General features: G+C 40.0%; 2 protein-coding genes and 2 non-coding genes across 6 annotated transcripts; all 4 read right to left on the reverse strand.

Annotated features, from left to right (window-relative positions):
- Nucleotides 1-1,961, reverse strand: LOC127420417 (uncharacterized). Its single transcript, XM_051662699.1, has 3 exons — nucleotides 1,410-1,961; nucleotides 969-1,157; nucleotides 1-737 (listed from the first exon to the last, which is right to left on the reverse strand). Exons 1-3 carry the CDS (start codon nucleotides 1,563-1,565, stop codon nucleotides 546-548), a joined length of 537 nt encoding a protein of 178 aa, XP_051518659.1. The 5' UTR covers nucleotides 1,566-1,961; the 3' UTR covers nucleotides 1-545.
- Nucleotides 1,962-4,080: 2,119 nt separating this feature from the next.
- LOC127420378 (nascent polypeptide-associated complex subunit alpha) lies at nucleotides 4,081-15,872 on the reverse strand. Of its 3 annotated transcripts, none has more exons than XM_051662637.1 (8): nucleotides 15,787-15,872; nucleotides 14,806-14,881; nucleotides 5,710-5,795; nucleotides 5,418-5,495; nucleotides 5,171-5,317; nucleotides 4,758-4,886; nucleotides 4,460-4,582; nucleotides 4,081-4,197 (listed from the first exon to the last, which is right to left on the reverse strand). In XM_051662637.1, exons 2-8 carry the CDS (start codon nucleotides 14,873-14,875, stop codon nucleotides 4,183-4,185), a joined length of 648 nt encoding a protein of 215 aa, XP_051518597.1. In that variant the 5' UTR covers nucleotides 14,876-14,881; nucleotides 15,787-15,872; the 3' UTR covers nucleotides 4,081-4,182. The 3 variants fall into 3 exon arrangements, with proteins under 3 accessions (XP_051518597.1, XP_051518596.1, XP_051518594.1); XM_051662636.1 differs by lacking the exon at nucleotides 15,787-15,872 and adding an exon at nucleotides 15,681-15,699; XM_051662634.1 differs by lacking the exons at nucleotides 14,806-14,881; nucleotides 15,787-15,872 and adding an exon at nucleotides 6,198-7,719.
- On the reverse strand, nucleotides 4,299-4,375 carry LOC127420614 (small nucleolar RNA SNORD59). The gene has a single exon (XR_007893829.1). It is a non-coding gene; the product is annotated as a small nucleolar RNA SNORD59 (small nucleolar RNA).
- On the reverse strand, nucleotides 4,965-5,042 carry LOC127420612 (small nucleolar RNA SNORD59). The gene has a single exon (XR_007893828.1). It is a non-coding gene; the product is annotated as a small nucleolar RNA SNORD59 (small nucleolar RNA).
- Nucleotides 15,873-15,874: the final 2 nt, after the last annotated feature.

Consider the following 15,874-nt stretch of genomic DNA (forward strand, 5'->3'; position numbering starts at 1 on the left):
TTAACAGTTAAGTATAATTTTAATTACAGACCTGTAAAACACAGCAGCAAAATCTGTATTGCTTCATATCTAACAATAATTCAGTGAAGACTTGGAAACAACTGTGAAATGTCCTTTTTTTTTTTTTTTTACCTCTAATAATGTTTTCCTTGTATCTGGATCAAACGTGCATGTATATGTAGTAATTATACATAGTTGTTAAAAAGGTCTTTATCCACAGAATCACTCCGGAACAATTGAAAATAATTTTGTTCCTGTTTTCGGTTACGTTCTGCAAAACATTTCTCATGTTTTCAGTTTTCGTTTTCGTTCCTTGAACCGTTTTTAGTGCCTGTTTAGTAGGCTACAGATTTCAGATCCTTTTATTTCATTAAAAAAACAAATTGAAATTACTTATTCTGAGCACATAAGATATTTACCTTTTATTCATACTCAAAGTCCTGTAAATATCAAATGCAAAAAAAGAAAACTGAATCACTGTTATGAACAATAGCTCCATTTACATATCATTATAGTGCTGAGTCCATTTTAAAGTGCTCTGACCCTTATCTCTCTTTTTTTACACAGCGCCCAGTTGTGCAGCCTTCTCTGCCGGTCCACTTCAGTCTGTTTCTTGCAAACACATCATAGGCTCGGTCCATTAGAGGCCTAATCAGTGGGAGAGAGATGAACCTGCCAAGCCAATCCAGACCCACTGCACTGTACATTACTGTGAAAGCTGGCACACCACGGTGAATCTGAAATAAGAATAACACACAAAAGCACTGAAGGATATTAAAGATTTTAAGCACAAATGTTTAATTGTAATAAATAAATAATAATACAATTTTTTTTAGGAGAACCCCTCTTCGAAAGCAACTTGTTTAAAATTCAAACGAAGAAAACAATCCAACATCCTGTAATGCATACATTTCTATAGAACCCTGAAACTTTTTACATGATGAAGAGGAAAATATTCTTTCACTCACCTTGTTATTCTTATCAATGACAGTCATTTCTTCCATTGCCGTCTCATAACTGACACTTTCATATTTACTCCCATCATATTCTGGCAGTGAGATGTCCACAAAATGTACTTTATCTGCTCTGTTTCTTTGAAGAAACTGAAGAAAGCGGATTTCTTTCACGCATATTGGGCACTCTCCATCATACAGTACCTATCTCATGAAATAAACAGGATATTTAACAATACACATGGCGATAATGCTGGGTCTTGAGCTCCAGACTCAGAAAAGGAAAAATTGATAGCAGTTTAGTTATTCCTGGGCTTCTTCCAAATTTTCATGCACAAGGAAGTCCAATACAAGTCTATGTGTGAGCATAGCATGCAACTAAACATTTAGAGCCCAATGCAATTGGTATACTTTAGTATATTGATATTTATCATTCCAACAGAAGCCAATTCTCACCCGTATGTTTTCAGAGGAGCCTCTCTGATGACTGCAGAGCAGCCGCTGTGAAGTAAACACGCTCGTCCTGGATCTGATACAACGTAAAGCTCGGAACCATGATGTGCTGACAGTCATCTTAATCATACAGTGCCCCGAGTGAGAGGAAATTTTCATCTACAGTCTAATAATTGCACATATGGAGTCACATCATTCACTGACCTGCGCAGTTTCGATGCATGTTAGCTCGCTTGCTAAGGTCACGCTTTTACACAACACGTTTAGGTAACACACGAGCTGAGTTTAATTAGTTCTCATGTTTGTGTTTATGCAAGTATGTGCGCTGGAGGCAATTCAACATTCATTGTGGTGCAAGTTTAATTATTGTAGGGCTTTGATATGCCATTCATATTGCTCAAACTACACGTGAAATCTTGTTCCGACTGTTCCTTATTGCTGGATGTTTTTCCAAAATAAAAGTCCTTTTAACACCATTATAGTCTTCAAAGCGTCACCAAAATCTATTACATATTACAATTTAAACACTTTGCTGATTTAGGGCCAAGCAAGAACATTTATGTATTTTCCCTTATCGCCCTTGAAAGTGTTTCCAGGAAGCCAATGATTATAAAAATGTCGATTTTTAAGCATATTTCCTTTTTGGGACGAATTTCACGTGACTAACAAGCCGTGACACACGCACGCACACACACACACACGCACACGCACACGCACACACACACACATATATATATAAAATAAACGTTCTCTCACTTTCAACTGCTTTTACTTTCAGCAAACTTACCATGTGTAAATATTTGTATGAACATAAAGATTCAACAACTAAGGCATAAACTGAACAAGTTTCACAGACATGTGACTAACAGAAATGGAATAATGTGTCCCTGAACAAAGTGGGGGTCAAAATCAAAAGTAACAGTCAGTATCTGGTGTGGCCACCAGCTGCATTAAGTACTGCAGTGAATCATCTCCTCCTCATGCACTGCACCAGATTTGCCAGTTCTTGCTGTGAGATGTTACCCCACTCTTCAACCAAGGCACTTGCAAGTTCCCGGACATTTCTGGGGGGAATGGCCCTTGCCCTCACCCTCCGATCCAACAGGTCCCAGACATGCTCAATGGGATTGAGATCCGGGCTCTTCGCTGGCCATGGCAGAACACTGACATTCCTGTCTTGCAGGAAGTCATGCACAGAACGAGCAGTATGGCTGGTGGCATTGTCATGCTGGAGGATCATGTCAGGATCAGCCTGCAAGAAGGGTACCACTTGAGGGAGGAGGATGACTTCCCTGTAATGCACAGCGTTGAGATTGCCTGCAATGACAACAAGCTCAGTCCGATGATGCTGTGACACACCGCCACAGACCATGACAGACCCTCCACCTCGATCTTGCTCCAGAGTACAGGCCTCAGTGTAACTCTCATTCCTTCGATGATAAACGCAAGTCTGACCATCACCCCTGGTGAGACAAAACTACGACTCGACAGTGAAGAGCACTTTTTGCCAGTCCTGTCTGGTCCAGTGAAGGTGGGTTTGTGCCCATAGGTGACGTTGTTGCCGGTGATGTCTGGTAAGGACCTGCCTTACAACAGGCCTACAAGCTCTCAGTCCAGCCTCTCTCAGCCTATTGCGGACAGTCTGAGCACTGATGGAGGGATTGTCCGTTCCTGGTGTAACTCGGACAGTTGTTGTTGCCATCCTGTACCTGTCCCGTAGGTGTGATATTCGGATGTACCGATCCTGTGCAGGTGTTGTTACACGTGGTCTGCCACTGCAAGGACGATCAGCTGTCCTTCCTGTCTCCCTGTAGCACTGTCTTAGGCGTCTCATAGTACGGACATTGCAATTTATTGCCCTGGCCACATCTGCAGTCCTCATGCCTCCATGCAGCATGCCTAAGGCACGTAAATGCAGAAGAGCAGGGACCCTGGGCATCTTTCTTTTGGTGTTTTTCCAGAGTCAGTAGAAAGGTCTCTTTAGTGTCCTAAGTTTTTATAACTGTGACCTTAATTTCCTACCGTCTGTAAGATGTTAGTGTCTTAACGACCGTTCTACAGGTGCATGTTCATTCATTGTTTATGGTTCATTGAACAAGCACGGAAAACATTGTTTAAACCCTTTACAATAAAGATCTGTTAAGTTATTTGGATTTTTACAAAATTATCTTTAAAATACAGTGTCCTGAAAAAGGGACGCTTCTTTTTTTGCTGCGTTATTTATATATATATATATATATATATATATATAACAAATTGCTTTAAACAAATCTTGCAATTCTGCTATGCTGGGTCTCTGAGGGTTAAGTTTTGTGAAATTGGGTCCTAAAATGAACCTGTGTGACCTTCTCCCCATTGTATGAATGCATTTTAAATATTTGCTAAATTGTTAGAAATATTTTCACTATCAGTAGATATTTCAGAAAAAGTGCCTTAAGACAACCTTGACTGGTCATCTTTATTTTGAACAATTAAAATGTTAACAAAATGTAAAAAAATCTATCCTCAGACATTAAGAAATTAATGGTAGGGCCGGCTATTTAGGTTAACATTTGCACGTTTATTTTCCCTTGCTTTATGCAAATAATGTTTTTAGCTTCTCATGATAAATGTACCTTATAATGATAAATATAATTTACATCAATACAAAAATCCACTAAAACAACAAACTGAATAATTTCATCAAGCCACACCTTTATTTCTCTTGGGTATAAATTGTACAAACAATAGTGTAGATCAAATCAGCAACATCTTAGCTTGACCCAGTCCCTGATCTCTACATTGTCAATTCCTGTGAAGAAATACAAAACATGAAACTGAGCAAGACAACTTAATATCATGACATTGTATTTAATGCATTAATAAATTAATGCAAATGCACTATATATGAGCTCTTCTCAGAACAGATGAATTGGCTCCAGAAAAAAGTCAGAAGAACGAAAGTCATACTGTTAAATCATCACAGAAGAGTTTTTAAATTCATGTGAAGTGTAAACAAAACAAAATAATGCATTTTATTGATTTGCCTAAATTGGGATATATTTAAAACTCACCATAATAGCATTGACAATGTCATTATTGTTATTCTTCAGTGCACGCACAGCCTTTGCCCTGGACACATTGGCCTGTGACATCACTAGCTCAATGTCCTTGACCTCCACTCCAGTCTCATCAACCTGTAAACAGTTAAAAATGACTCAGTAAAAATAAATTCATTCTTTTATCATTTTAAACCAATATCAAAACACATACATACAGAGCAAATAAATCATTTCAATGTCACTTAAGACAGCAAAACCTTTCATGAAGTCAGCGGTTATATTCTGCAATAACAATGGCATTAGCTCTCACCTCTTCCTCTTCACTCTCCTCCTGTACTGTGGGCGTCTGTGTGTTTTCCTGGATGTTTGAAACAGCTTCTCCTTGCACCTTGAACTTCTCTGCAGCAGCTAACTGAGCTTGCTGGGAAAGGTCTTCAATCTGTGAGGAAAATAAACCATCATGATTTTAGCTTGCTTTGTGAGGCTCAGTTAGCACCACCATCACTGTAACGGTTTCCTCTCTCAGGACAGAATTTTTTTGACTTCATCAGTCTCAGAAGAACGAAAGTCAAACTGTTTAAATCATCATAAAGAGGATTTCTAGCCTAGGTTAAAAGGTAAAGTTGCCATGTAGAAATACAACTGTTTTCAGCCACAACAGGGCTAATAGCTTAAGAAATGCACTCCAATATTAAACTACTTAAAGTAGTTTTTTGTCTTTACCTTGGCCTCACCGAAGACAATGTATGTATCTGAAGCTGGACTTTTGTAGACATCTGGTTTGGTGATGACAAATAGAATGTTCTTGGACTTGCGAATGGTTACCCTAGTAACGCCAGCAACTTGTCTCAAACCCAATTTGGACATGGCCTAGCAAAGAGAAGGTTAAAAACAGTGAACGTATTCATTATGAAGAATTAGAAGTTATGAGATTCATGTAGTTTCTAGGATTCTTGGTGGAATGGCACACCTTTCTGGCTTTCTTCTCACTTCGGCTTTGTTTTGCTTTGCTGACAGGTTCCTCGTCAATTTCAGCAGCAGCTGCAAGCTATGGGAAAAAAAACAGTTTCAGATCAGTTTCATGGAAAACCCTCAATTGTCTTAACTCTCCCCTAATCTCAAGATCAAAGGAAATGATTTCTAACGGTGAAATTAATAATAAGTTATAATTTCCACGTGTGAGATGAAATAGAAGTGACCAAACTGCAACGTGTAGATGCGGGGGGGAGGGGGTACTTAAACAAGCTGATACAGTGACTTACCTGTGCCTGTTGTGTTTGTGTCTGTGCAGAGTCCTGCTCCTCCAGCTCAGGAACAGATTCATCACTGTCAGATTCAGTGCCAGACCCTAAAACACCCAGAAATATTTCAAATCTTCAAACTGGGAAAACTGTGAACATAGTTTTTTTTTTTTACACAATTTTAAACAACCTGGAAGACGGAAGTAAAAGTAAATGACCATTCCACTTCAGAATGAGATTATATAGTTGATAAACTCAAGCAAATCCCATTTAATTATTGGCCCAATGTCCCTTTAACACCCAAACTGAAACTCTTCTGAAACAGACCACTGTTTTTGTTAAAGGACAACCAGTGATATATGCCCCAGAGTGCATTCAACAATCCAAAAGCATTTATATATATATATAAAATAAAATAAAATAAAATAATAAAAAAAGCCTATTTGGCAATATACACGAACACAAAATTAAAAAGACAAGGAAACAGACAGACAGTAAAGGAGAGATACCCTTGTCGTTCCTGATGACTGGCTCCAGTATGGATGGGGGTTTAACTGGTATGGGGACATGGGCAGGAGGAGCCTCACCTTTAGAGTTGGGGGCAGTCTCAGCTTTAGGGGGAGCCTCCACTTTAGGGGCAGGGACTGGCTCCACTTTAGGGGCAGCTTTATGTACATGAGTAGGCTCACTTTTAGGGGCGGACTTAGCTTTAGGGGCAGGGGCTGGCTCCACTTTAGGGGCAGGGGCTGGCTCCACTTTAGGGGCAGCTTTATGTACATGAGTTGGCTCACCTTTAGGGGCAGACTGAACTTTAGGGGCAGTGTCTGGCTTAGCTTTAGGGGCAGGAGCAGCCTCCGCTATAGGGGCAGCGGCAGCCTCCACTTTAGGGGCAGCGGCAGCCTCCACTTTAGGGGCAGCGGCAGCCTCCACTTTAGGGGCAGCGGCAGCCTCCACTTTAGGGGCAGCGGCAGCCTCCACTTTAGGGGCAGCTTTATGTACATGAGTAGGCTCACCTTTAGGGGCAGACTTAACTTTAGGGGCAGTGTCTGGCTCAGCTTTAGGGGCAGCTTTATGTACATGAGTAGGCTCACCTTTAGGGGCAGACTTAACTTTAGGGGCAGTGTCTGGCTTAGCTTTAGGGGCAGGAGCAGCCTCAGCTTTAGGGGCAGCCTCCACTTTAGGGGCAGCTTTATGTACATGAGTAGGCTCACCTTTAGGGGCAGACTTAACTTTAGGGGCAGTGTCTGGCTTAGCTTTATGGGCAGGAGCAGCCTCAGCTTTAGGGGCAGGAGCAGCCTTAACTTTGGGAGCAGACTCTTTATTGGTAGCGACAGGCTCAGTTTTAGGAGCTGCTGGAGTTACTACAGGGATTGTGCTAGGTAGCATGGGGGGGAAAAAAGGCATTGTAACAGGATTCTCAGGTGGTATGAGTGGTGGGAGATCATCATCTTGTAATACTGAAGGCGTAACCCAGGGAGCTGGCTTTGGGGTGGCCACAGATGGTTTATGTTTTTGAGACTCTGCTTTGCTCGCAGGGGCTGGCTTCACGTCTGGCACTGGAGCAGGGCCAGGTTTAGCTGCTGCTGCTTTTGGAGGTGCAGAATTATTGGGTTCTGAAACCGCAGTGGTTGATACTTTTGGAGCCTTGGGAGCTTCAGCCACTTTAGGTGGACTGGAGGCCATATCTGCTGTAAATGATTTGGGTGCAGGGGCAGCAGGTTTGGTGTTGACTTTAAAAGCCACAGGAGCCACAGCAACTTTGGGAGAGACAGGGGAAACAGCTGCATCTCCAGCTGGTTTTGCTACCGCTGGTGCTGATATAGCAAGAGGTGGCAGAGCTGCAACTGGTGCACACTCTTGAGCAGACTTAGTGGTGGTGGGAGGTGCAACCAAAAGCTCATGTTCGGCAGGTTTGAATATTCTTTGCTTTTTGTTGCTTTCCCTGTTTGCCAGCCTTTACAACCTTGGGAGCAGTTTGGTCAGTTTTTCCAGTAACTGGAGTGTCAGCTGGAGGAGAGGCCAGGGGGGAGCATGGTGGGGTAGCATGAGGGCCAGAGGCAGTTTTGGGAGAGGTGGGGGAGCTTGAGGAGGCAGATAAAGAGGAGCGTTTCCTGCGTCCAGCAGGAACAGGTTTAGGAGTAGTGGTGTGAGGAGATGTAGACAGCTTGAAGTTAGTCTTGCCCTCTTTAGGCTTTGCCTGAGAGGGAACAGGGGTCACAGCAACAGGGGGAAGCACAGGACCAGCAGGTGTGGCTAATGGAAATAAATGGGCTAGAGTGATTTTTTGGTAATCACAAAGTTGCATGGTGTAAATCTTCACACGCATGCTGATTATGGGGGATGCCTTCAAGAAACTGCACAAAGGCGTTATATTGCACCACAAACCTTTTGCAAAATGATGACAAAACACACCATAAATATGTGGTTAGGAACTGTGAGTCTCTGTAAACATGCATGTACCAGCCACGAATTGTCAATGAACCACAGTACCTAAAAAAAAAAACTATTAAAACATTCATATTAAATAAGTTAAACTATTAATAACAGAGTATTTGCCAACACATCCAAGTCCAACTGACCATTACTGATGAAGTACTAAAAAAAAAAAATTGCAAATGTCAATCATTCATTTTTCAAAAGCAATTGCAATATTGCCCATTCAGCAAATAAAGATGTGAAAGATAAGTGTAAAGAAAGTGAAACCGTAAACTCAAAACTGGGTGGCCTTCACCATTGGGCTATTTCACTAGCACATAGGCAGATAAGCTAACTCCAAGAAATAATAATTAAAAATAAAAAACCTTAAAAAAATAAAACTGTATATTTGTGTGTATAAAAAGTGCAATGAAATGTATAGATATTTTTTAAAGTGCTTACAGAAATGAACTGTGTGGAAACAAATCTGATAAAAGTCTTACGCTAGCAGCAGGTCAGACTTTTAAATGACCCACCTGAAAAGTGTTGAGGGATGGAGGGCAGTACGTTTAGAATGCAGTTTTGTCTGAATGGAGAGGGCTGTGACAGCATTTAACATTAGAATAATTTCTAAAGAAAAAACTGGTATTCCATACCAGACTTCTTAAGGCCTGTTCACAACAAATCTGTGATGATTTTGCGAGACGAACAAATGCAACTAAAACTATTTCACTCCTGTACAGTAGGCGGTGCTTTTGTTGTACCAGCCTTCTGTCCACACCCTCCAGCTGAGATTAATATAATAAACATTTATTTTCCTAATTTGGCATAACTGTCATTATGTTCTTTCCATGATGTTTATGCATTTGAGGAGTATATAATCTGTGTTTTTTTTATGCGAGTGAGGTGAGTAAAAAGCACTGTTTCATATTTATTTTCACAAATATTTTGCTACAAGTAGGTCTATATTCCAGACTCCCAAACCCACCTTCTCTTTTTATAATGCCTGGATAATATAACACAAGGTACAGTGATATAAATGGAATGTGGAACAATGTACATCGAGAATAACAGTATAATATAAAATATGATGCATATTAAAAATATTAAAAAACACTGCTCACTGTGTTTTCTTTATTGCAATACTTTGTTACATTTTCCTTGCAATAAAAATAGCAGTGTTGTTCTGCAATTTGTTTGTCTAAAACAAGGACATTGAAATTCATATTACATAATATACATTAAGACAAAATACCATAAGCAAACTTTCAAAAACAGACCGGGTTTATGTTTGCAGTACAAGTGTTCATGAATTGTAACATTTAGAAGTATATAATTTTCTGGGAGTGTATCAACTGCACGTCCAATGCCGGTGTTTGCCAGTTGATTAGTGCCACCAACGCGCTGGATTGAGCAGCTGCAGCGACTCTGGGGAAAATAACAAAAAGCTCTTTTCTCATTGGTCAGTCAGTTTTCATTGCAGTCTGAAGAAAAATCTGACCACTCTCAGTGACCTTCTGATTTTTGGTGGACGATTTGTCAGACCCGCTGTGAATAGTGCCATCGGAATACATTGTTACCGTTCAAAAGCTCGTTCGGAATGAACAATCACACCAGAAAAATGGGTTTGATGTGAACAGGCCTTTAATTTGCAAACACGCAGTTAACTGCATCTCCTTTCCTCCTCGTAAGGATCGATATGCCTTTTGCAAGTACATTCCTGAACGTAAACAAATCCCTCCAGAAAATACCACAGAAATCAAACCTCTGAACCAACACAGTATCTAAATTTATCTGCATTATCAGAATGGACAACAATAAAAATAAACAAATACAAAAAACTATTCAGTTTTATGTAAAGGTTGAAATAACTCAAATTTTGTTAAAGGTTAGGACAATGTAGAGTTGATTTGTCATGCAGAATTGGTTTATGTTCCATGCACACAGATGTAGTGATGCACAGGTTCTCAACAATCACACCTTAACTTTTAGTGCAATACTAGTCAGTGCAGGCAAATCAAACTCTTGGGCTAGTTCTTGGGTCCTGGTCTAGCCTTTAATATTTCAAAACCAACTAATGTTCTCAGTATATATCACATAACCAATCAATGTGCCTGTACTTAACCAATTCATGTAGCTTCACAAAACTACACTAGAGTGCTTGTTTGCTATGATAAACAGAGCTAAAGAGTGCATCATTTAAATCACACTGACCTAAAAATACAATAAAACTCTTGGGATGTGTCTCAATCAGCTCCCTTGTTCAGTAGTCAAGGCACTGACTAGGAAGTCAGACATTTCTCTCATCCATAGTGCACATGAAAGGGAAAGAACTTGTACATTTTAAGCTTTAATATGATTAAAAATACACTCCTTTGTATTTTTATTTCTTAATCCATGTCATTTATCTTTCATAACACTGCACATTTTAATACATCCCATGAAAATGCACAACTGTGTCATTTAAACAGCTTTTGCTTTTTTGTGTTTGCTTTTGTAGTTGATTAATACCAGCTCTGTTTTAACGTGCAACTTAATAATCGTGTTGCAGGTAATTGAGTCATAAGTGCCCCATTGTTCACTGTAGCTATGTGCAAAACTACCAATTTTTATAAGCGATTAGTCGTCAGTTGTTTGAACGACTAGTATATGTTATAGGGTCATGAAACACTAAACTACATTTTCTGAGATGTTATCAGTGTTACACATGATAGAAGACAAAGTATCCATTATTTTAAATTTGAAGACGAAAGTGGTTATGATTTTTTGTGCTATTTTCCTCTTCCGGGTTTAAAATCAACATTGAGTCAACGTCACACGTTGTGACGTGTCCCTGTATATAGTGCATCGTTGCGTCATCAGTGTCTCATTAATGAGACTGCGTGGCCTTATCCTATGAGAACGGGCTGTCTCATGATTCTTCATTAAACCATGTGACCAGCCTCGGTGTCAGTTGACAGAGTTGATAGTACCGACGCGAGTCCCCACCGCGCGCTGCTGACAGAGGGACAGGATAGTCTTTCAATCGTTGCCAAAACCCTTTAAATGAATGTGCAGCACGCATCTATTAACATGAGTGTTTTGAGATGTGCGGTGAGGTGGACTGTCTCTGACTGGAGCTCATTTGAGATGCGGTTTATATTGATTGTCCCAGACACACACACCCTGTCAATCCATCCATCCTTAATGCAAGTGTGTTAACCGATCTAAGCACTTATATTTGTGAATTAAGTTCTTGGAATAAGTCTCAAAAGTTACGTGTAAAAAAACATTCATATATTTTGAATACAGAGTACATATGGATTGGGATTTATTTGTGCATTAAATTACAGATATAAAATGACCAGTGTGATTCTGTGTACTGTATTGTGAGCTTACAAAACAGTGTTTACTTTATTTGTACATTCTGTTATGAGCAATTGTGAGAATCTTTGATGCTGATAACTGCATTAGTGAAATAATGCTGAGTGACTAGATCAGACAGCTGTGTTCCTTCCCTCACTCCAATGGCTGTATCTTTTGAAAATGTTTTGAGAACTCAACTGTGCTGAAACAGGCGGTGTTGTGATCCTTAAAGGGGAAAAAATGGACGGTGTTCAACGTATTTAGTTAGACTTAACTTTGCCAGCTATACAAATCTTACAATTTTTCATACTTTATCCTGATATTTAGTAAGAGCTGGCATGGGCAACTGAGATGACAGATAGCTCCTCTCTTTCTCCCCTGCCCCACCCCACCAACTAGGGGAGGGAGGGGCCCTTGTACTCACAGCTGTCCACGCCCAGTTGAATTGCATTTTTCAAAATGGTTGTGAGATGGACTTGAGCTGAAAGAGGACTGTTTCATGACCCTTTAAGGATAATGTAGAATTAGGCTCTGTTATGTTCACATGACCTCGATCAGACATGTTTCAGAGGGATATAGGGATGCTAAGCGCAGCACTTTAACATGGTAACAAACGCATTTTCAAAAAACAGAGTAAATAACTATAACATCATATTGCACACAACTATCCAAGTAAGAAAAGTAAGAAATAAGGCTCCAACACAGAGCAGCACAAAACCAATTATGCGCATGCTGAATGCAGAATGAAGTGCTTCAATGTAACTGGATCGATCAGGGCGATCCTCACTGCACATTCAAAAGCGCAGAACTGCAAGATAATATTGCGGCTACACATCAAGTTTGACTTCAAGCAGATTAAACCTTTATTTACTGCAACTATTTATTTAAGCAGTGTCAGACAGAATCAGCAAAAGACTTCAAAGGAATAGTTCACCCAAAAATGAACATTTGCTGATAATTTACTCACCCTCAGGCCATCCAAGATGTATCTGAGTTTCTTTCTTCAAAACAGAATTTAAGATTTTTAGGATTTCATTTCAGGCCTCCTCCTCTAAACAATGCAAGTGAATGTACTCCAAATAAAGTTTTTCTGCACCCAAATGATTGATTATTTTTAGAAACAAAACAATACTTATATACTTTTTAACTACAAATGTTTGCTTCCGTACATCTCTGTGACGCCCGCTAATGAGAGGGATGACGTAAGCTCGTTGGTAAGGTCACGCATCACGTGGAGGAGCAGACAGGAAGCGCGTCATTGTCTACAAGAGAAGGAGAGCTGTACAAAAGTTAAATTGTCTTTGCTGTAGATTTGTATTTGTATAAGTGTATTGTTCAAAATGGTCATTTGGCGTGTGTATCCTGGATGCTTCCTCCTTCAGAAGCCCCAAAGAAAATGCACGCTGGGAAAAATATTAACTTTTCATCGATTGCCTATACGTGATCATGATCGATTGAAGCTCTGGCATATCACACTGAACCTGGATATCAGTACACCCCTACATTCTCTCAAATATTGGAGGGTGTGCAGTGAACATTTTACCCCTGAGGATTTCAGACCATCGAAAGAAACAAAGGATCGATATCTGAATTCATCGGCTGTGCCCGTGCTGTTTTTCCAGCAAACTCAAGTATGTGTGAAAACTGTGTCATTGTCACGCCTTCCTCGGGCTCTGCACCTCCCTCAGTGCTCACTCGCTCATCACTGCCTGCATAAATATCTCAACTTCATGCCACTTCACTATCAAGTCTCACACAAAGGACTCGCAGTGTTTATTTACCTGTCTGTATTTGCTCTTGATCTTCGTCGATATCTGTTTAGTGCTTACCCTGCTGTTTTGCCTGTTACCTCTTCTTCAGTTCTGTAGACATCAACCTTGTGAAACCCTCTTCAGTTTGAGAAGCTTCTCTTCTGTGTGATATCACCTGTACCATTGATCTCACTGTGTAAACCCTGTGAATCTCAGTAAATGCTCTTGCACTTGGTTTCACTAACTACAACTTGTGTGGCTTGAATTCCTGACAGTCATATAGCCTATATATTTCTGCTAAAGAACAAACACAAGTAGATAACGCAATGGCATTGCTCCGAAATAAAGGATGGTTATTTACTGCAGTAATGTTTTTTTAATTATTATTTGGAAATTATTTTTAATTTGATTTTATATTATTTTGAAATTGTTTTAGAATGTTTTGGTTTGTGAACGGCGCTTGGTCTGTGCAAGTTTCTCTTGTAAACAATATCTCCTCCTCCACGTGACGTGTGACCTTACCAACGAGCTTACGTGATCCCTCTCATAGAGCGCACGTCACAGAGATGTACGGAAGCGAATATTTGTAGTTAAAAAGTATAGAAGTATTGCTTTGTTTCTAAAAATAAATCAATCGTTTGGGTTCAGAAGAACTTTATTTGTCGACTGGAGTCATGTGGATTATTTTGATGCACCCTAAATATGCATTTTGGACCGTCAAAAAATGGAGTACATTCACTTGCATTGTTTAAAGGAGGTGGCCTGAAATGAAATCCTAAAACTCTTAAATTCTGCTTTGATGAAGAAACTCAGATACATCTTGGATGTCCTGTGGGTGAGTAAATTATCAGCAAATGTTCATTTTTGGGTGAACTATTCTTTAATCTCTCCACAGGACCTCAAAAATACTGGAGCATTACTCACAGAAGAGGATTTAACGTCCGACAGTGATTGTCTTGAATTATGTATTGTACATAAAAAGACTAAACCTAAAGCATTAAAGATACGAAACTTCTTGCAGAGGGTTTTACCATGCTGACTGTAGTTCAGTGTTAAGCACAACAAGTTCTCCTCATGTAAAAACGTTCTCCAATAAGTCACGTCTCTCAATTAATTTGAGAAATGCGTCTCCCATTAAAACCACCACCACTAAAAATATTAATGTATAATTAATTGCCAAATAATTGACAAGTCAGTTGCTGGATGTCTTGATTAGTTGACCACCCTGCCACAACCCTAGTTATGAGAGTCAACACCCTTGCCAGTGCCTGAATTCGTGTTCACAATATACTGTTCAGGAGCGAGATGAGACACACCCTAGTTGACTCAAAAAGCATCTCTGCTTAAAAAACATGACCACTCCAACCAGAGGAACTTGCTTTGTGAAGTCTCTACAACAGCTGGTAGATGGCCAAAACTGGAATGTCAGAAACAGGTGCGAAAACACAAAAACCAAACTGTCCAATCTTTCAATAGCCTAATTGTATTATATGGAGAAAAACTGCCCAATATATATATATATATATATATATATATATATAGCTCCAGGACCCTTTGCACAAGCCACATTTAATTTCAGACATGCACATTTAAAGATAGTACTCACCCGTCTCAGCCTGTGGCTGCTGCATCTCCTGCTCCGTAACAGGGACAGTTTCTGTGGCTTCGCCTGGCATTCTGGACTGCAACAGAAATACAAATCATTACACATGTTATATGGATCTCATAAGTGAAGAAAATATGTGTCAAACTTAGATGGCTTTTCTAAATTAAGTGTAGCGACGCACTAGGCCTCTTCCTGCTAGGCCTCTACTGTCTCACAGCCTGAATTAAACACACATAATACCGATCTTACATGATAACATTTCTCAGGTCTCCTGCACAGAGACTCTGAGTTCTATCAAACGTTCAAATGCAAACTAGAACATATTCAGTACCACAACTACACAAAGGAGCAGTGGAAGAAGCCATTCAGAGGTGCGCGTATAGTGTGATGGGCATTCTCACGTGTGTCACCGAGAGCAGCACTGTCACGCCGCCGCTGAATGAGACAAACTCAGTGAGCGCAAATGAAAACAAAACAATGTGGACTAAAAAGATAAACGACCTCTGACTCTGTACAGTCAGTGGCTCTGTACAGTCAGTGTAATACTTTCACAGTATGTGCATATTTCTATCCTAAGCATGTTATTCAATGGCTTGTTTAGTTGGCGAGATAAACTTTCCAATCAGTGATTACTGGCACACAATGCAAATTCCATTTGTCTTTACGTTACATTAATTTACCACAAATATCACCATAGTTATTTCTAATAGGATTTTTTTTAAACAATGTCCTAGAATTACAACGATTTGTTACACACAAAGCCCCCAGCTCGTAAGAGAGAAGGCAGCGCGTCTCGCTTCCCCCATTTTGAAGTCAGCTGGTTGTCTTCATTAAAGTATTTCCTCAAGAGACACACCAAATAAATAAATACTTACCATTAGGCACAGAGGGATAGTAAGGCATCAATACACGTACAGTTTGAGGGGTCAAAGGCGCTTAAGCAACATTGGATGACAGTAGATTTAATACAGAAGTACTCACTAGTTCAGGGCACAGGATCCACGATGGCGGTAAGAGAGGATATCTGACTACTGCGTCGCTCTGATGTCATAACTCTGCTTCCGGTACG

This window comes from Myxocyprinus asiaticus, chromosome 29 (assembly GCF_019703515.2).
Source record: "Myxocyprinus asiaticus isolate MX2 ecotype Aquarium Trade chromosome 29, UBuf_Myxa_2, whole genome shotgun sequence".
Lineage (NCBI taxonomy): Eukaryota > Metazoa > Chordata > Actinopteri > Cypriniformes > Catostomidae > Myxocyprinus > Myxocyprinus asiaticus.